Source organism: Notechis scutatus, chromosome 2 (genome assembly GCF_049901735.1).
Source record: "Notechis scutatus isolate UNSWTSFEM ecotype Mainland chromosome 2, rNotScu1.2, whole genome shotgun sequence".
Classification (NCBI taxonomy): domain Eukaryota; kingdom Metazoa; phylum Chordata; class Lepidosauria; order Squamata; family Elapidae; genus Notechis; species Notechis scutatus.
This window is the reverse complement of record NC_142010.1, coordinates 117,746,557-117,768,010: the sequence shown is the minus strand read 5'-3', so window position 1 is coordinate 117,768,010 and position 21,454 is coordinate 117,746,557. Positions and strand designations below refer to the sequence as shown.

At 39.1% G+C, this 21,454-nt stretch overlaps 1 protein-coding gene across 3 annotated transcripts in view; it reads right to left on the bottom strand.

The window, feature by feature from the left end:
* The window catches only part of RPTOR (regulatory associated protein of MTOR complex 1), a 409,502-nt gene that overhangs the window by 274,648 nt on the left and 113,400 nt on the right, over positions 1-21,454 (bottom strand). For 2 of the 3 annotated variants that reach the window (XM_026667263.2, XM_026667262.2), the window contains exon 4: positions 2,654-2,812. The exons of the other annotated variant lie outside the window; for it this stretch is intronic. In XM_026667263.2, the coding sequence (XP_026523048.1) occupies positions 2,654-2,812 (159 nt within the window). The remainder of the gene's footprint in view (positions 1-2,653; positions 2,813-21,454) is intronic. 3 annotated transcript variants of the gene reach the window in all.

Here is a 21,454-nt window from a genome sequence, read left to right as displayed (position 1 = left end):
AAGATGTCTTTGTCCACCTGTGACTCAGATCTTTGTCCCTTGGCTTCTTTGGAAAATTGGGAGCAGGGGAAGGGGGGTGGATATTGGTATCCTGGATCAAAGTGATTATTAATGCCTCATTGTGGAAATGGTAAATGCCAGCAGCACATACACTGGTGTTCGTCATCTTATGCCTGAAGAAGCCTTCTCTTGATCCAGAAGTGTTGGATTACTACCATCCAGCCTGCAATATTCTTTTCTGGGTGAAAATTGTTCAGATGGTGGTTTTATAGACAAAGCAGATTATGTGTACTCAGAGATGGATATGTGATGGAGGCAACATTGGTTGTTGCTATTGACAATGTAGAGTGCATGTTCTGATCCTCTTGGACCTCTCAATAGCCTTTTATATTGTCAACCATGGCATCTTTTTGGAATAGCATCAGGGTCTGGGAATTGGGCTGCCATATAAATTTTCTTAAGGGGGCGTGATGGCTCAGCAATTAAAGATGCTGAGCTTGTTAGCGGGAAACCTGACAGCCTGGGTTTGAGACCTGAACAGCACATGTTAGAGTGAGTTCCTGTTACTTACCCCAGCTCCTGCCCACTTAGCAGTTTGAAAACATGCAAAAGTGAATAGATAAATAGGTAACATTTGGTAGGATAGTAACAATGTTCTATGTGCTTCAGTATACAGTCATGCTAATCATATGAACACAGAAGTGTCTTTGGACAATGCTGGCTCCCTTGGCTAAGAAACGGAGATGATCACTTCCCCTAGATTCAGACTTGACTTTATCTTTATAAATTTTCTTAATAAATAAATAAAAATTACCAATCTTTTGTAAGAAGTTAAAAATAGCTTTCCAAGAGGATTTTGGGGATCTCATTCCATACATTGTTTAGGAATGTTTTAATGTATCTATAAGGTTTTTGTTTGATTATTGGGTTTCTGGAAAGTGTTCTATTATTTCAGTGCGATATATATATTTAGCAAATTATTTATTAAATTATAACATTATTGCTCTATGTTATTAACTTGTTTATAACTTTTGTAATTTACATATTATTGTGGATATCTTCGGCTTATACATTTTGTTATTATCTTTGTACCACCAAGAGTCTGTAGAGTGAAGTACTTATGAGAAGTTCAGACTTGAAGATATTTTCGCTAACCATTTGGGTATAAATGACTTTTCCTGTAATCTATCTCTCTAGAATATTTCCCTAGACAGAATTTACTCATCCAATAAATTCCCCTATTTTGTCAATGATGTAAAAATACTTGCTGGCATTTCCTCAGCAACTGAAATGGGATGGGGAAGAAACACTTAATGAAAAAGCCTCACTAATCGTTTGTTTTCCCTGTAGATGGCTATTCCCTGTGGATCAGGCATCTCATTAAGAGTTACAGTATGTCTGCAATAGGTATTCCTGCATTAATGTCAGAAATGCAAAAAATATCTGTTACTTGGTAAGTGAGCAACATGACAAAGCAATCAAGAAATAAGGATTTCTGGTTTCGGACCTAGTCAAATAAAGGCAGGGGTTTTCAACCAGCATCAAAACATAGTGATTTTATTGCCAAAAATAAACAATAGATGCTAAAATAAATTGTCCTTTGTGCTGCCCCCCCCCCGCCGCCCCAAACACAATAGACGCTCAAATTACCATTACTCTAAATAAACATGAGCGGATAATATTTTAACTATCTCTCTATTCTAACAATACTCAAGGCTATTAATAAAATTAGAAACAACAAAAAGTTAACAACATAACATAAATACTGAAAGGGTTAGAAAAAAATAGTTTAACATTTAGAACCTGGCAAAGGAGACGCGTATTGATAGGTTGTTAAATCTTTGGCTAAAAGGAGACAAAGACAATTCCCAAGTGAATGTGTTCCACTACCCTGCAGCTTTCATATCAGAAAGACAGGTCTCAAGAAAATGGAGGCTTCTTCCAAAGGAATTCTTGTCAAGATCTTAACAGCCAGACAGTCCCCAAGGAGAAGTGCCTTAAGCTATTTAGAACTTGAGAAGTTAACACCAACAATTCAAAGTGTGCTCACTTTAAAGTAGCTGGCAGATAGTGAAGGTGTTTTTTTTAATATAGGCACTATCTCATATGGGTCAGTCAGAACAGCCAGATGCAGTTTTTATCAACTTTTTAGACAGATATTTGTAGCTAAGTCAAACAGTGGGACACTGCTGGCTTATGCTCATTCCTTACAGTCAAAATACTCTTAGGACCGGGGTGGAATTTTTTTTCTACCTTGAGTATTTTGCCATCTGTATTGGGAAGAAGGCATACAGAGAAGCAAAGATACTGCAAAACAGTTATTCATCGTAGCCTGGATTTGAAATCTTTAAAAGAATCCAAATAATAGCTAAAACAAACTTCAGCAGACCTGACCAGACCTGGCAAGCTAGTTAGCAAATAGGTAATAAAAACATTTTTTGTAATGCAGATGGTACAATGTCCACTTTAAAATATACTCCATTTGCTTTTATGACATAATCATAATTTTGCTTCAAGGTACACAAAAAGAATGAACAGCTAGATAATAAAACTTTAACATTTTGCTTTTCATTGTTTTATACTGTATTGAATTCCCAGGAAATACAAAGGTACAAGAGAGACTGCAATTTAGCTCAATTTGTAATTCATATACCTTGTTAAAGACCCAAATTTCTCCATTCACTGTTGGCCTGGGGACACCATGTCCATTATAATGGAAAAGGACTCTTTCTTCTTTGGCATTTCGACGCAATGAAGTACAGAGTTTCTTAACTTCATCAACTGTAGGATCTAGACTCTGTTTGTACCGGGCCTAGTTGCAAAAAAAACAAACAAAAAAACAGAAGAAGAAGAAGCAACGAATGAATTTTGCTTTTGCAAATGGAAATGCACAATCATTTTAAATTATCTGAAATATTGTGGGATGTACCAGAAAGGACCATGCATTTATCTATCTAAAATACACATATGTATGTACCAATCATACTATTTTCTTTTAAGATTAGCAACGTTAAATCAAATGCAGAAAAAAAAGAAGCAATAAGTAGAAAAAAATAAGTATCTAACTAAATCTATACTTACACCATTTACTCTTTCTGTGTATATTTGTTCTGCAATTTGATTCTCATTCATTCTCCCTATTTATGAACATTCCTTGGCCATTTATTCCTCTTGTTTTATTATAGGCATTTCATAAATATTCCATGTCCTTCCATTCTATTTACTTTTATGTTTCTTCTGAGATATCCAGCCTTATTCGCTCTCATATAACAAAATTCATTTTGTTTCTGTCTACAAACATTCATCCCTCATTATATACTGCATGTTACCTTTTACCCTTTCTACAAAATTTGCATATCTTAAAATTTCTCCATTCATTTTCTAATATTTAAGAAAAAAATCTACCAAGGATAAGATCAATAAACGATGTATGCATTATTGGTATGTCACTTTGACAATTTTCCATTTTTATTATTAAACTAACTTCAAAATATCCACCAATATAACAACAATTCTCTTCAAAATATAAAGTGTCAAAAGAACTATAACAGTTAAAACAATTAGAAAAGTAAAAATTAAAAAAAAAGATTTTGGCAAGTACATTTTTTTCTTCCTGGTGTTTTTCCCACAACTGCAAAGTCTACTTTTTTCCAGATCAACCAAGTGTTGAACCATTGATCGTGACAAGAATTGACCAACCAGTTTGTTGCCCAAACCTGATGTTGTGGGTTGAGAGGGAGTGACTGGCCTAAAGCCAACCTTCATGCTGAAGGTGGCACTAGAACTCAGAGTCTTCTGGTTTCTAGCCTGGTGCCTACTGTACTATAAATAACACACCTATTCTTGCAAGACCTAGGGAACACCTCAGAAGCTTTCTGAAAGCTTTCTGAAGTATCATGAGAACAGGCCACACATTTTGGGCAATGGTGTGAGTGGCCTCGGGAAGGAGGCTTGACATAGCCAGCAGCTCTACCTCACACATAGTAGGGTCAGGCCAAGGGTGCCTCATCAGCTGGAGGAAAGTGACGAAGAGCCTGTGGAGCACAGGGAAGCTGAAGTTTCCCAGGAAGTGGTGGTTTCCTCCATGCTGCTGGCCAAGGCTGGGGCAGCTGAGGCTGTATCTTTGTACCCCAAAGTGGCTCAGGTTTTTTTTTTTACAGCCCCAGAGCTGCAGCACCCCAAGAGGCCTGAGACACAACATTTCTTTCCCTGCCTCCCTGCACTTGTGCCACACTGCAGTGCACACACCCCAAACTTGCAGCCTATATTGGGCCCCCAGGGCCTTCCCTACCCACTGAAGCACCCCCCCCACTCCTTATCTGGAACTCCTTCCATTTAATGAGCCTGACATCTGGAGCTATGACAACAAGGCGTGTTGGGAATATAGTTGCTAAGAGATGTTGTCACATGACTTCTCTCTTTACAACCACATTGCTTAGCAATGGAAATTTCTGTCCCAGTTGTGGTTGTAAGTTGAGAACTATCCGTACACAATAATTTTATTTTCCTGTAAGGCACAACTGAAACTGCTATGAACCAGACCAATTCCTGTGTGATGCTTTACCTCTCTAGAGAAATATCATCAGAAGACAAAAAATGACTGAGCTGCCTAAACTGAAATACTTTTTACTAAAAACTTACTATCAATTGAAGATTGTAATATTGCAATTAGTCTTCGTATTTAAGTCTCTTGGAATTTTTTTCCCAAGGAAGAAGAATAACTCATCTACCCTGGGTCATGCTTGGCTTTGTATCAGCCTCAACAGTTTTATTAAAATTTGAATGAAGACTAAAATCAATTCCTACTCATTCCTGCATTGGAAAGTCTGGTCAAAGAGAAGGAGCAGGAAACAGATCACTCCAAGCAATAGCAGCATGAAGTATATCCTGCATTTAAATGAAGTTATACAACCCACTTATCTCAAGTTACAAAATATCCCTTCACAATATTATTTTACAGGCTACCAAAATGAAATGCAACATTTTGTTAGATCCGAAATGGCCCAGCAATCTTTCGCTGCCTATTTTATCATTTAGGTTCTTGCATTTTTAAAGGAATAAACAGAAACTGAATGCAGAGATGATCCATAGCATTACAGGCTATTGCAGCACAATATTCATCTGTGTTCATGAACAAAAGACAGGCAGCTGCAAGAAAGACACTGCAGTTTGTCACTCGGTAATGCCACTCATAGGGGACTGCATTAATGCAAGCATTGCCTTGTATCTTACAATTTCATTATGAAGAAGTCGATTTCCAAAATTTATGTCCTAAATCGCATTCTCCCTTTTGGCATCTTTCTAAGACATGATCACTAAAATCCTCGAGTGGCAGGCAGTTTTTCAGTTGGGAGAAGGGTATTTATATGGGCAATTTCCTCACTTGAATTTCTATCGTATGCCTAACATACACTTCAAAGTGAGCTCACAATTAGTAAAAATGAATGGATATTTTAAAAAGAAAGGAATCCCACAGCTGCCAGAACTCTACAGAGAAAACCTAACATTTTCATAGAATGCTAAACATACAATTGCAAGAGGGGGGAAAAAAGGGGGGGGGACAAAGAGCCTCTAAATCAGGGGTGTCAAACTGGTGGCCCATGGGCTGGATGCCCAGGCCATGCCCACTCCAGCTCTGCGAAGGGGAAAAACATTGCAATGTGTCACGTGATGCTGTGAGTTTGATACCCGTGCTCTAAATAAAATACATATTATGTTGATCATCACTTTTCCTTCCTTCTATACACAAAGCAAATGTATATTTATTTTGCCCTTGAAAGGCATATTTGGGTTTTGACAGCACTATAATATTCCTTTTACTGGAAAAACAGGAAAAAAATGAAGGAAATGTAGGAAAAAAAACTTGCCGAATCTTACTTCCTAATCTCTCTCCCCCTCCCTCCCTCTGTTGTGCATGCATGTGTGCATGTATAGAGGATAAGGGCATAAACTTGGGCAAAACCTGGAAAAGATAGTTCTCCAACATCAGAATTATTAGGTCTGCACTTCACCTAAAATTTTCTCTGTTTAAACTGCAGATTACTCACCTCTTACTGTTAGGAATGTAAGTCACCTAACAGTTATTTGGGTTAGAAATATATAAACTAGGATAGACATTTTAATACTACGTCTTTAAGAAAATGCTAAAACTGCAATTGGTTCCGCAAATGGCCATAATATGGAGCCAGAAACCTGGGTTGTTTAGTCTCAGTGAATCTCTCTGTTCATTCTGTTGGAGAGTATTGTCATTCCTCCTAATGACTGTTACTGATCGTTGATGTAAGTCCGTTACTGAACTGTTTTTGATACTGGACTTTGATATTTGGATTATCCCTGAATTGAACACTGACTGTCTTAGCTGTGAATGACTTGGACTGCTTATCTTGGACTGTGCTTAAACGTTTATTGGAAGTAAAAACCTACATTTTACTATACAGTGTATCTGTGTGCTGTTTGTGTGTTATTCTTCACCACTCTCATTACGTCTCCCTGTATGCGCTCATTCTCCTAACGGGGAATTACCTGAACACTTACCACCATCTATAAAATTTTGTACAGTGTCTCAATTCTATTGAGGGTCCTCTACAACTGAAGATTTAGGTTTGTGCACATAACAAAAGCTGTTACTTTTTCCTCTCCCTGTGCTGCTTTCCTAACAAACCACTGATGTATCATAGAATACAGAGTATCTTGATGACTAAGATGCTTATAGAACTATTTTGACAGTATGAGGCTTTAAGAAAGCGCCAGTCACAACTATTCTGGTGAACAAATTACAATACAAATGTCTTGAGGTGGAAACACAGCATCTGGGGGCATCACTGAACCTCTGAAACCTTATCATTGAACAACTTTATCTTTGGACTTTATCACTGAACAAGAGCATTCCAACTTGCTGCAATCCAACTCCTATATTTCCCCCTTGTCTAGAATACTACATGGCACAGAGAAACCTTCAGAATTGAACTGGACCAGGCACCTGCAGTCAGGAAGTCTGGTGTTTATCAGCGAACTGATGATGAAAGGAAAAAGGGAAAGGAGAAAAGTGGCAGGAATGGGGATGCTAGTAATAATTGGATGGCTGCATGGTAGCAGAGAGACTACAATAAGAAGGGAAAATAGCCAGAATGAGGCAGGGTGTGAACAGGTAGAAAGAAGGTAAATCCTCAATCTTGTCTGAAATACATTACCTGAAGCTCCTATTGATGTTACATGCCTCCTCTACAGAAAAGGGAGAAAGTGTGTTTTAACCATTTAGGTCCACCCCCCACCCCCAAATGGGGAAGAAAACAATATGAAGACGTCAGTTTGTTTCTTGTGATTCATGCTGGTTTATCCCAGATGTTATCCTATCAAAACAAGTTCTTCAAATTAATCTTTGCAGCTGTTGCGCTGTTTTAATGACAGCACAAATATTGCTCTGTCAATAAGTTAGGAGGTAACATTTCACATAAGCAAATAAAACCCATTTTTATGGCTTGGAGTTTCATATCCTTTCAAATGAATGTTTTCTTGTGCCATAGGGCACCTTGATCCTTTTGTATGTAAATCACAACCAATGAGACCTATTTCTCCCAGTAAATTGGTTATAGGATATATGAAACAATGGAGGAAGGGATGCAATTTTTCTCTAGCCATAAAAGAAAAACCAAGCAGCTAAAAAAAGGCATCAGGTAAATTGTATCTAGTTAGAATCTTCTATGAAAGATAGTCCTCAACTTACAGCCACAATTGAGACCAAAGTGATGAGGTCATTAATTGAGTTGCCCCTGATTTTACCTTTTTTGCCATGGTCACTAAGCAAATCATCATGGTCGTTAAGCAAATTCAACCTCCTCCTGTGCAGTCTGCTTGTCAGAAGTCCCTTAGGAGGGAGACAAGTTGTGATCATAGGACCCCAGGATGCTGCAACTGTCAAGTGCCTAAATTTGGATCCTGTGACTGCAACAATGCTAAATGCAAGAACCAGTCATAAATTGCCTTTTTCAATGCCGTCATAACTTCGATTGATTGTAAATTGAGGATTACCTACTCTTATCCCATGCCTCCTTACAATGACCTCAGGGGAATATTGACAGGACTTAATAGATTCTCTCAACATATTAATTGAAGCAAACTGCACAGCTCAACAAGAAGGTTGGCAAGCAGGTTATTCCTAAGTTCAACCATAGAACCAGCCACCATAAGACAAGCATTAAAGAACAGCTCAAATATTTTTACCAACTAACTTCTCCCACGTATCTCACTTCTCCGTACTGAATTATCTATTTTGTAAATCCCAAATTTGAAAACAGCAAGAGAGGACATTTGAGGGGGCGGGGCGGGGGATGTACAGCATCTACTCAGTGCAGGATGAGTTTTTGCCATTTGAGCAGCCTCCCATAAATATCATATGCCAGAAAGCGCTGAGGAGTAATACTTTCCATTAAAACTCATTCCATCATTTAGATATGGCCCAACAACCCTAAATGCTACAGAACGTCTTTGATTTATAGAGAATTAATGGACGCTTCCAAACACTATGCCTACAATTATTGTTTGTACATCATTAAGTTATTGTTTATTGTTGTGGTTGAATTATAAGTGGTTAAATAACTGTTAAAGTAATAGAAGTTTTCTGCTAAACATTTGAGAACATAAGGAACTGACTTGTGAAACGAACAAGATTTGCTTCAGAGAACGATTCGTGCCATGGAGGCCACATGATTCAACTCATTGAAGTGAAAAGGCCACTCAATTTCCCCTGACAAAGCAAATCATGTGGCTTCATCTTGTCTTAGGAATTGTCCTTGTTTCAGGAAAAGGGTCTATTCAGACTAATCCCCTCCCTTGGTGCTGGCAAAAAAAAATACTACAAAAATGGGCCATGCCTTCCCGGTTAAATTCTACAGTCAGGTGCCAACTGAGGACATCAAAATTCCAGCTTTGGAAAATATCAAATTGACATGTTTTTCTTTTAAATGTCATGAGTTGATCAATAAGGGAAATTTCATTATCTCCAAATCAGAGGTGGTATTCAACCGGTTCGCACCGGCTCAGGCGAACCGGTAGCAGTGATTTGGTGTGGGTCGCTGAACCGGTGGCAACCCCTGGCTGGCCACGCCCCCAACCCAGTTGCCCGGTCGCTCACTTGCCCCAATCACTCTCCTAGCTTTCCCTACCACATGGTGGATATCCCGCAGCTGCTGCACATGCGCACTGTGAGTGCAGCCACTACATATGCAATGTGCATATGCAGTGGTTCTGGGGCATCCACCCACTTGCCTATCCGCCCGAAGCACGGAAGGAAGGGAACAGCTGTCTGTTCGGTTACGCTGAAAAAGGGGTGGCTGGGAGCAAAAAAAAACACCTCTTTTGCAGCGCCAGAAGCCTCACCCAACCGGCTGACTACTCTCTTCCTCCTCAGCCATATAGAACAAGCAGGGAGAGAAGGAAGGGAGCAGTAGTCTGTCCGGTTGCGCTGAAAAAGGGGTGGCTGGGAGCAAAAAAAAGCTGTTTCCAACCACCTCTTTCGGAGTGCTGCACCAGCAAGTCAATGGGGTAGACCTGCGTGGCCGGTGGCTAGGATGCAGCGGCGGCGGGTTGGAGCAGCGCAGAAAGCCTCTTGAAGAAGCCTATAGCCACTGTGTGTTTTTTTCAGTGTGGAAGGAAGGAAGGTAAGGTTTCAGGCAGTCAAGAAAGCTGCCTGGCCCAGAGCTGCGGGGGGGGGGGGAGGCTGCAGCACACGCCTCGCTTGAATTTCCCAGCCCCAAAAGCGGGAGGAGAGGAAGGCTTTTTCATGCAATGCAGGGTAGGAGACTGGCTGGGATGAACCCTTGTAATAAGAGATTCTGCCGGGCACTTGGAAGCCTGTGTGTGTTTCAGATGGGTCTCCTTTCCTAGAGGGAAAGGAGGGAGGAAGAGAGGAAGAGAGAGGGAAAGACAGAGACAGAGAGAAAGACAGAGGGAGGGAGAGAGGGAAAGAGAGAAAGAGGGAGAGAGAAAGAGAGAAGAGAGAGAAGAGAGAAGAAAGAAAGGAGAAAAGGGAAAGAAAGAAAGAAAGAAAGAAAGAAAGAAAGAAAGAAAGAAAGAAAGAAAGAAAGAAAGAAAGAAAGAAAGAAAGAAAGAAAGAAAGAAAGAAAGAAAGAAAGAAAGAAAGAAAGAAAAAGAGAGAGAAAGGAAGAAAAGGGATAGACAAAGAAAGATGGGATGGAAGGAAGGGAAAGAAAGAAAGAGGGAGGGAGGGAGGAGAAAATGAAAGATATATGGATGAGTGGATTGCATGGAAGGAGGGAGGGAGGGAGAAAAAAAAGGAGAGGAAGGAAGGATACAAACCCTGGCTTCAGAAGACTCTTTGAAACAGCACAGCAATCTAGGGCTGGAAGGGATCTCGGAGGTAATTTTCTAGTCAAACTTGGCAAGTTTAAGACTTGTGGACTTCAACTCCCAGAATTCCTGAGCTAATATGACTGGAGGAGGAATTCTGGGAGTTGAAGTCCACAAGTCTTAAAGCTGTCAAGTTTGAAGACCCCTGTTCTAGTCCAACCCCCTGCTCAGGCAGGAAAACTCTGAGGATGCCAAAATCTGACTAGAGGTCCTGGGAAAGGTGTCAGAATAACAGAATAACACTTAAAAGGGACCTCGGGGGGAACCCTATACCATTTCAGAGAAATGGCTGTCCAGTCTTTTGTTAAAAACTTCCAGTGTTGGAGCACCCAGAACTTCTGGAGACAGGCAGTTCCACTGGTTAATTGTTCTCACTGTCAGAAAGTTTCTCCTTAGTTTTAGGTTGCTTCTCTCTGTTCAGTTTCCATCCTTCTGGTGCTTTGGAAAATATATTGTGACCCCCCTTCTTTCTGGCAGCCCTTTAAAAGCCTGTTGCCTATCACCCTCTTGGGCAAAGCATGTGAGCCATTTCCTCCTTTCAGTGGTCCATGAAAGTACATCTATAGTACGTAGATAATAAAGTCAAAATAAGCTGAACAACATTTTTACAGAACTATAGATATGTTGAGGCTGGGTGTGGACAAGGAATGGCTGGGAGGGGAAGGGCCAGGCGAGGCACCCCTTGACGTGAGTGTCATTGAATTAGCCACACCCATCCAGTCACATGGCCACCAAGCCACGCCTACCCAATCACGTGACCTTAAGCCATGCCCACCAAATAAGACACACCCACAGAACCAGTAGTAAAAAAATTTGAATTCCACCACTGCTCTAAATATGTATGCAGCTAAACAGAGCATGGAAGAAGAAATGCTTTTTTCTCAAGCCTTGAAGACCATTAAAATTGATGATATTGCTGAAAATGTGCTTAAATTCTTTGAAATAAATAAGAATTCAAATGAATTGGCTGGAATTTATATTGATGTTCTTCCAACAATAATAGCTAGATTTGGGACATGGTGAGAGGTTTCAGTTAAAAGCTTCAAATTTAACTACAAAAGTTAAACATTTAATTTAGTAGACAATTACAGGCCAGAAAAAAAATCTTGTTTCCAACAATGTAAGGAAGCCTCTCCGCAGGATTTAGGAATTAACAGTCAAATCACACAATGCAAAATTGTACACAACTTCTTTTTCTCTTAATATTCAATGTTCTTTCCTTCTGCTGCCCAATGTTGTGACTAACTATTTGCTATCATACAGTTTCCCATCTTCAATTGGAAAGAAACTAATACATTTATGCTGTTCATCAGCAAGGATTGACAGAGTTTGCTCATTACAAACTGCTGCAATGTGTAAAACGAATCATTTGCAAATCTACAAGAACCGTTTTTCTTGTTTATGTTAGATTGATTGTGATATATGTGGTCTATATGGTACTAATCGGTTACTAGCTAGTTATAATAACCAATTTATTGGTTGAGAACAGATGGTATAGTTTAATCCTTCTGGATGATTGAAATCATGGATCTGTTGGGTATTTAATTGCAGACTTACATTACTTTAAATTCTGAAGGTGGTGGCTGATACCAATTCACTGACTTATTCCGTTGTGCTTTAATTCTGATAAGAATGAACATTTCTATGCCCATTTCTATTGCCTTTTATTATGAACCCCGGGGTGTTGGAATACAAATGGATGAAAAACCTCTGGAGGCACAAGTTATCCAGCCTGGTAAAATTGGGGGGAAAATTACAGTGGTAAGATAATTTATATCTTTCCTAACATACAATCACTACTTACTACAAAAGATGCCAGATAAATCATTTTTGGAAAAGGTACATAGAACAGAGCCTTCAATTATCACCAAACAGATGTATGCTCAGATTTTACCAAGGAAGCTTTCCTCTTGCTGTCAGCCAAAATACTTTGTTGATCGTACGCAGAATAATATCTAACTGGCAGCATAATTGGAAAACATCAGACTGCACGCCCCTAAATATGAAATGGGCAAATTATTGCATAACAGAAATGGACACTGCTGTCACTATAATCCAGCACAAACCTGATGATTGTACTCTGCAGGTCACAGTGTGCAAACTGGAAGCTGCTTCAGGAATTCATGCTGCTTTCCTTCATACAGCCTCACACAAATTTCTGTTTGATTCTTATCAGTCTAAGGCACAGCTAAGCATGATGCTTGTATCACTGTTTCCCACAAAAAAATGCTAACTGAGCTTGAAATAAGAGAGCAAGCTTCATTTATGATAGGAACATTTGTTTGTATGCTATACTTGTACTTTGCAAAATTACTGCATCTATTTATTGGATTTTTTAAAAAAATTACTTTGCTGATTTTGTAACCCACCCCCAACCCATGGGTAGCATACAATAGAGAAAAATCATAGAGAAAACCAAAACAAAAGTTATAATTAATAATAGCTCATTCCTTCAGCTAATATGGCTGCCATTATATTTAATTCTGATTGAAAGTGTGGTGGAATAAGATATTCTTAGAGTCCCAAATGTGCCAGGAGTGATGGGGCTGCAGAAACCACTAGGCCCAAGTATGGGCCACAACAAAAAGCATTTGTTACTTAATGCATGTCCCTCTAATCACACATGGAACGGGGACTTCCTGCAGGATTTCTCATGATACTCTTACTGGGTAGGGCAGATTCAAGCTTGGCAAGGTGGTACCCAATGCCATGAAGATCTTTGTAGAGAATAACCAGCTCTTTGCCTTGATCCCTGATTCCTCCCAGTAGATAGTAGAATGACTTCAGTTTTTCCACCAAATTAGTATGATATTCAAAATATAATTACCACCTAAGTTTTCACAAATATATTGCATTAATAGAGAAATTTGAGGAAAAGTTTTCTCATCTATGTCTTAAGAGTAGATTTGGATTTACATCTTTCTTCACACGATTCATTTCTTTTCTTTTTGCAGGTTTTGAAATCTGGGCCTCGTCATCTTGCATTTTTGAGTCAGCAGTCATGTAGATTATTTCACAGCCTTTGAAAGTTTCTGCACTGGGTCTAGGACAACTCACCAAAGTCAACTTGCCATGGCTAACCCTGCACAGGAAAGAGTTAAACTAATATTGAAAAAATGGTGGAATAGAATAATTAAAGAAAGGATGCTAAAGGAGGGACTAAATGAAAAGTGTGAATGACAAAACTTAAAATATTTTTTATTTATTTTAAATAATTAAATTGAATTGTTGAGTTGTCCCACAGAAAGTTGGCCATGGCACGTTGTCCCACAGCAAGTTGGCCATGACGAGATGTCCATTCCTATTTAACAGATAATCAGAGTTGGAAGGGACCTTGTAGGTCATCTAGTCCAACCCTCCCGTCCATCGACACCTCTACCTTGCTAACGTTTACCCTTACACCTCCATTGATGGTAGGTTCTTAGTATGACAGTTGAGATGCAATGAAATCTGTTGCATGAGTATTAAAACAGCTTTTGATATTGAAAAGAATTTATTTTACAATCATTTTTAAAATTAATTATATTCATTTCATTTACTTTACTTTTTCATTTCCTGCATAGATAATTAGTGCAGCTTGTTCCTTTTACAATTATTGTAATGTGGATGCTATGCTCTGTCTTTCTTTCTCTGCTTCTTTTTCTTTTGTATTAGTCATTTTTCGTGGCCTGGGGTTCCAAAATGATAGTTTCAAAGTGAACACCTAATTTTCACTTAGGACAAGTACACTTTTAATCCCCAAACAAATTTTCAATAATAAAACTGTAATCAGAAGTGTAGTGAGTAAGGTTCCCCAGAGTATGCTTCAGCATCTCTTGCTACTTCCAAGACACAGATGAGAAACACAATTTTACAGTGTTTATATGCTCTAGAAAAATTCTTGCTGATTATTTCTGTAAAACATCTTCTGCTCAGGTTTCCCTGATGATGAGAAAAACAAAGTTTGACTACTGATTATGGTTATCAAAAAGATTAACCTAAAATGCAATAGTTTGGGTGGTGGCAGCTGATTACCTTGTATCCTCTGGGGAGGTCTAGGAAATATGCTTTATCTGTCATGGCACTTGAACAGGTTCTCCTTGGAAAGACAGGATCTGCCTATCGGCCCTTCGTAATGTGGTACAGACATGTTTTTCCCCAGACACTGGAACCAGGATATTATTGGAGCTTTAGTATGGTTGTGTGAGATCTAAGGCTGTGAATTGTTTATTGGGGCTGCAACATTGCCTTTTTGTTTTTCTTTTTTTAAGTTGATTTTTGAAAACTCTTATGTCTTTATCTCTGTTTACCACCCAGGTTCCTTTCACAGATGGGAAACTATATTAGGCTGGGAGGGGAGGAGAGGGATGAGTAAAGGCTGGTGAGGCGTCCCTCGACGTGAGTGACATTGAGTTGGCCATCCTTACACAGTCACATAACCACCTAGCCACGCCCACCCACCCGGTCATTAGGCAGATCATATTAATGGTCCGCGGGATTTAAAATAATGAATTTAGCGGTCCCTGAGGTCCAAAGGTTTGGTGACCCCTGCTCTAGCCCACATTTTGCAATCAGAGACTTAAAAGGTTTACTCTGAAATGGACTCATCAAGTGGGATTCAAAGTTAATTACATTTGAAACTCACACATGGAAATCAATGAGATTTGCTTGCAATGGTAACTTGAGTCTATTTGCTTTTTATGGTTCTGCTCTAAATGTCTCTAAATCTGGATCCAATGTATTAGTGAAATACAAATAATAATGACAAGTGTAAAACAGAATTGCTAGAGGGGAATATAAACTTAATAAAATCCCAATCCTGAAATAGACTGTTCCATTAATTTATCACATTTATAACCATCCCAAGCTAAAAGTCTCTATGCAATTTACAAGAAGAAAAACAAGATTATAAAATTAACATACTACAACTCTCAAATCAACACTTACCCTCTGTGCCATCAATCAGCCCTTCAACTGCGCCAAAAAACATGCTAAAACAACATAGTTGTTACTTGTTGCAGAATGGCAACAGGGCAGAAGCTGTGCTATGTCAAGGAGGGAATATTCAGAAAATGGCAGCTCCACTACAGACAAGGTCTGATGCCTAATACATCTCCCATGGACTTTGTGCAGAAAACATTTTCATTAGCCTTCTCTTTGACTGGGCTTGACAGAATGGTTTGATTCTGGCAAGGTATGACCTGATGAATCCCAGTGCCACTCCATAAAGGTGATAAGCAGCACCAAATGTTACGCTACCTGAATCTTCCAAATCACAGGAACTGCACATAAATTATTGAAGGCTACTTAGATTTAAATATCAGACTACAATTTTTTTTATGTATGCTCATGAAGAAAGGCATTTCCTTTAAATGAAGTTTCTCTTATTAAACAGCATGGAACCAAAGTCTACTTCACTTGTTCAGAACTTCTGTGAGCCATTTCTCATTCTTTCGAGATAATTTGCCCAGATAAGTTTTTTGATCAGAAACAAAGTTTAAGTAATTTTTTTTTTGAGTAATTTTGTTGGTTTAGTAAATCAGAAAAGTAGGTAAAGTAAAAGATCTATAAAATAAAAAATATACTTCGAAACAAAATTAGGAAAAGTTTCCTTAGAAGCTTAGAAGATCTGGGTCAACATATCATGCATTTATTCAAAACAGAATTACACAATATCCATTTGGAAGGTCTGAGGTAAGCCTAATTTGAGAACAATGAAAAAAATATCCTACTGTCATTTAAAATCTCAAAGACCATATTAACCTAGTTTATTAATCAACATGGGTATTTGTTTCAACACTTCTTGCATATAATTTAATTCATTTGGAATATGAGATACTCCTCCAAAGTCTTTGGAATGAAGTAATTAAGAATCTAAGTTTATAAATAATCAATGTTCTTGTAATGAACTCATTGTCTGACACCATTCTGCAGAATTATTGGGACTAATATTGTAGAAAAATCTTCTTTCAGTCCACTTTCAGTCTGACACTCATTTCCTGGACGCCACAATTTAGATAGCTTTTAAGGATAAAAAAATAAGGATAAAGGATGGGGGGAGGAGAGGGAGCACATATTAGAAATAAGAACATAAAATACAAGAAGGGAATATTCTGTGCAATAGCCAACTGCATTTGGAAAGCTCCTTAACCTGAATTGAAGGATAAAAGTCCTCTGCCAGGGCAGTGGTCTGACAACCAATCAGGCCCTGAAATCTCCTTGCATTTAGATCCATAGATTACCTTGAGTTATTAACAAGGTTTGGGGGGAGGGGTGCTTTCTTTTTCTCAATCCACAGGTCATGCATGATTATTATGTCTCCCTCTCCCTTCTTTGCTGCAAACTAAAGCGTTCTAACTTTTTTAGAGGTGTCTTAGAGGATAGCTGCTATTACCCCCTTTTTTTTCATAATATTCTTTAGGTAGGATGATGAGAACTACGCAGTATGTTCTCACTATAGATTTGTATAAGATCACTATTAAATTGTTTATTCTATCTTCAGTTCCATTCTAAGTGATTCCAAGTATGATGTTTTCCTTTTTTAACAGCAGCTGCCCAGTGCAAATTCCAGGAAATATAGTGAGTACTTCATCACATAATCAAAGAGGTAGGACCAGCATGTGATGAAATAAGTTTGGGTGAAGAAAAAGCTAAGATCTACCATACAAATGTGCTTAGGAAGTAGTTAGTGGAGAGCCCAATACAGTATAAGTAATTCAAAATCTAGAAGCCAAAATGCTAGAAGAAAAGAAACCAGGTTTTCCTGCAGGTTAACCATGAATTATCCAAATCTCAGGCATGGGATTTCAAAGAATGTTTTGAAGTTTTTGGTGTGGTGTATACAGATGCACCAGAAAAAATGCATTAACTATAGAATAGATATAGCATACAACTGTCCAATTAGGCAAGCATTATACAGGTGCCTCTTGATTAGCATGATTAAAGAATCTCATGAAATGGGTTCATCATTCAAATTCACATTATTCAAAGTGATATTTCTATAGAAAATATGTTAATTGGTTCCAGCTTGGGGGAAATGGGCAATGAAAAGTTTAAAATTATATTTTAAAGCAACAGATTGAAAAGAATGTACCTATACTTTAAATTTATGGTTCATAATAGAGTCACGGAGTAGTTATAGAAAGAAAAAGAAAAAAGCCCATAGACATTCCAACATTTTGTCCTATTTTAGTGTTGCTATGACCATGTTCATGTATTTAGCTAAAACAGATTTTTGTTCTAATGTAATAACAAACTCCTTCATTTTTTTAAACCTGTACTTTTTTCCTCTGACAGAATCATTCTTTTCTCCATTTTGGACACACACAGTGTATAAAAACCCAACTGCAGCAGTACATGTGCCAGCCTCAACTGCAATGTGAGGCTAGGCATAAGCTAGCCTCACAGTAACTGAATGCTAGGTTGCATTAAAGGTGACCTAGTATCAATTTACAATTCATGCTAAATTGAAAGGTCCTTACAGATATCACCCCGCAAAAGGAACCAGCCAAAGAAACAAAAGTCATTATGCACAGAAGAATTAAATTACAGTTGTCCTTTCATTTTACACGTGACTTAGGAGCTGCCCTGATGCAAAGTTATCATGATGAAGATCCTATTTATTTTAGGGTTGTAACAAGGATAAAATGGCAGTTCACAGAAGGTAGAGTAAGCTTTGAGCGGCAGTTTTAAAATTCAAACAAATAAACGTCCAGAATTGCTCTATTGTAGCCAATAAAACTTAGCAAGGTGCTAACAAGCTATTCTTCTGCCTCTGCATCCCATTCAATGAGTTCCAACTATGATGGGATCTACCTAATGCCACATTTCACTTGGCTGTCCTGTTATTCTATGTTTTTGTGAGGGGATTCCATACTCTCCTCCAAGCAGTTATGACAATTAAGATTTGTTTTTCCTATTGGTCAAATAGCCTTATTTACATCCAATTCTAGCATTCGCTTGAGTTTTACCTTTGCGATACTGCCCCACCACTCTATCACAAATGAATTGGAACCAGAAAAGATTTTGTGAGCTGCAGATCCAGATAATTTGGTTTCACTGGTAATTTCTCCTCTTGGTGCCAGCTGTTCTCCTGTGGTGAGGGGCAGAGATTGACTATTCCCTGCTCTGTCTCGCACAGTGTCTACCTCTAATGAATGCATCTGCTCAGGGCTGCACCTTATCTAAGCACTGGGTGCATTCAGTATTAAAGTTTGAGTCCCAAGCCATAATATCCTGAGGGAAAAGGGAAAATTATTTTCTGTTACAAAAGATAGAAGAAAGATTAAATTAAACACTGGGGGTTAAGCCACTGCACTTTTTCCGAGAATCAGGAGGATGCCCTTCAGAGTAGCCAGGTGATCTTACGAAAAGAAATGTCTAGCTTAAGGACTTGCAGACCAGTGTTACAATGCACCTTCACATGCCCTAAGGCATTTTTCTACCTTCAAATACAAAGTAATGCATCGCTTTAATTCCTTCTCTCTGTTTCTTGTTATTTAACTAAAACCACGGGTTGGATTCTACTGGTTTGCACCAGTTCTATTGAACCGGTTGTTAATGTCACCAGTAATTCTAAGAACTGGTAATGGACCCCTGTCTGGCCCCGCCCCTCTCCGCTGCTCCTATGCTCCAAAAAATAGTTTTTTTTAGTGCGGATGCGTGACATTTTTCGCGCATGTGTGACAATCCTTGCCTCATTCTCCCCCACCCGCCCCGCTCTGCCCCTACTTATGGTGCATGTGCACTACCGACAAAAATTTTCCCGCCCGATGCCATCGCCCACACCAGCAGCAGCAGCAGCAGCCGAGACAGGCAGGCAGGCAGGCAGCCAGCTGTCGCTGCCTGCCTTCTGCCGCCCTGCTACTGTGAGTGATGGCAAGCCGTAAGCCCTGGTCACCACCATCACTAACCGCCCTCACCCAGCCGGCCTGCCTCCCAGGCCCCGCCTTGCCCAGCCTGCCTCTCAGGCCTGCCTGCCTGCCTTCCCTCTACTGCCTCTGGTGGCGGCTAATGTTAAAGAAGATGCAAGCCCCAGCCACTGCTGCCACTAGCCATCCTTGCCCTCCCGGACTGCCTACCCCAGCCTCCGAAGACACGGATCGGTAAGTACGACCTCCAATCCAGTCACCTACCTACCACCGCCAGCCCCGGTCGAGTGCCAACTCCTGGGACCCCCACTGCCCTCGCCAACACTCCCTGCCTTGCCCGCCTATCTTCCCTCACCTGCGCCCCTCCATTGTTGATGCCTTGCCTTCCCACCACCGATTGGTGAGTGAGAAGGCAAAGCAGCAAGTCCTTCCGGTCCCCTACCTCCTCCTGCCGCTGCTGCCAGCTCCAGTTGAGTGCCAACCCCTGGACCGGCCACCGCTGCCTCACCCACCCAGTGGCCGCCATCTTGGCTAGGCTGGACGAAGGCCACCTCTTGGCTAGGCTGGCTCCACCTTCCCTCGCCCGCCGTGGCCCAAAGGTTGCTGCCTTCCCTTCCCACCACCGATTGGTGAGTGAGGAGGCAAAGCAACAAGCCCCGCCGGTCACCTACCTTCTCCTGCTGCCGCCGCCGCCAGCCCAGTCAAGTGCCAACTCTTGGGCTAGCAGTCCTCGCCACAGCAAGCTTGAAGACTGAGGAGGACCCCAGCGTAGCTGGCTAGCCAAGTTGCCTGCCTCATTTTTGGTAAGTTGCTTTTTTTATTTATCTATATATTTATTTTTTTAGTATCTATTTTTGTTTTTATTAATCATAAAAACAAAACAGATACTAAAGAAATACATAAATACATCGATGTAACATATATAGATTTTTTATTTTTTTTAAACATAAACAAAACAAACATAAAACATAAACCATCTTCAGTTACATACAGTGTGTCAGTTGGTACAAATCACTTGTGCACAATCTCTGCAGTCTTTCCCTTCCAATTTGCATTAATCCTTATATCATAAATCCACTATATATATTTATATTACTATTATTAATTACTTACTAGACTTTACTATTATATCATTTTATGCGAGCAAATCACCATTTTTACTTAATCTACTTTATAATGCTCATTTCATCATCACCAATCTATTCTATAACAATATATCCTTACTTTACCTTATCTCTGTAATTCTATTATACTTATATTATATTATAAAGATAAAATATTTCATAAATGAAAATTGTTTTGTTACACTGCTGTTACATATTGATACTTAAGTATCAATAAGTACAGCAGTGTAACAGAAAAATTATTTAAATTTATTTGTATTGGCTTATTTCTAATTTTGTTAATTGTATCAACATGTTTATAATTATCAACCTTCTGTATTTAATTCATACATAGCAATGATCATTCTCCACCTAATTTCTACCTCTTATCTCTATCCATTTCTGCACATTGTAATTTTTTAATTTCATTTTCATCTATGGGGATCTCTTTGTTTTTCCACTGTTGTGCAAACATAATTCTAGCCGCTGTTAACATGTGTAACATTAAATGTGTATTGTACTCCCTTTATTTATGGGTACCACACAAAAATATTTCTGGTTTTAAAATTTAAATCTATAGCTTTACCATTTTTGTTAACCTTGACACTACATCCTCTTGAATAGCTACACTAGCAGAGCCCAATACTGAATTTATATATTTCAGTTTTTTAAACTGAGGAATAAATTTCAGAAAAAGAATTCAGTATTGCTCTGTGAATGTGCCTACCAATTCCATTCTTAATCTAACTTCTTAGATGATTTTGTACTATTATCTTTTTTTTTTTTTTTGCACTATATATATCTGCATAAGGCTGTAAAAAGCTTCAGTACATTTTTAAGCTGCATTCTAAAAAGGTTAGGCGATCAAACATGGCTTCCCCTGGCTTCTCTCTGCTATAGAGAGAACATTCCATTAGGGACTGTTGGTCCAGGTAAGTAGTCTTGGCTAGGAAAGATTTTTGTGCCACTACTGGCACAAAATAACAAACTCCTTTGGTTTGTTAATAGTATTTCCATTTTAAGTGTTTCTTTTTCAATTAATGAATTGTAATTATGAAAATATCAGCCATTCTTTTATATGCACAGTGCAACATCTTTTTTATAGACTATCATTTTCAAATCTACTTTGAGCTCCCC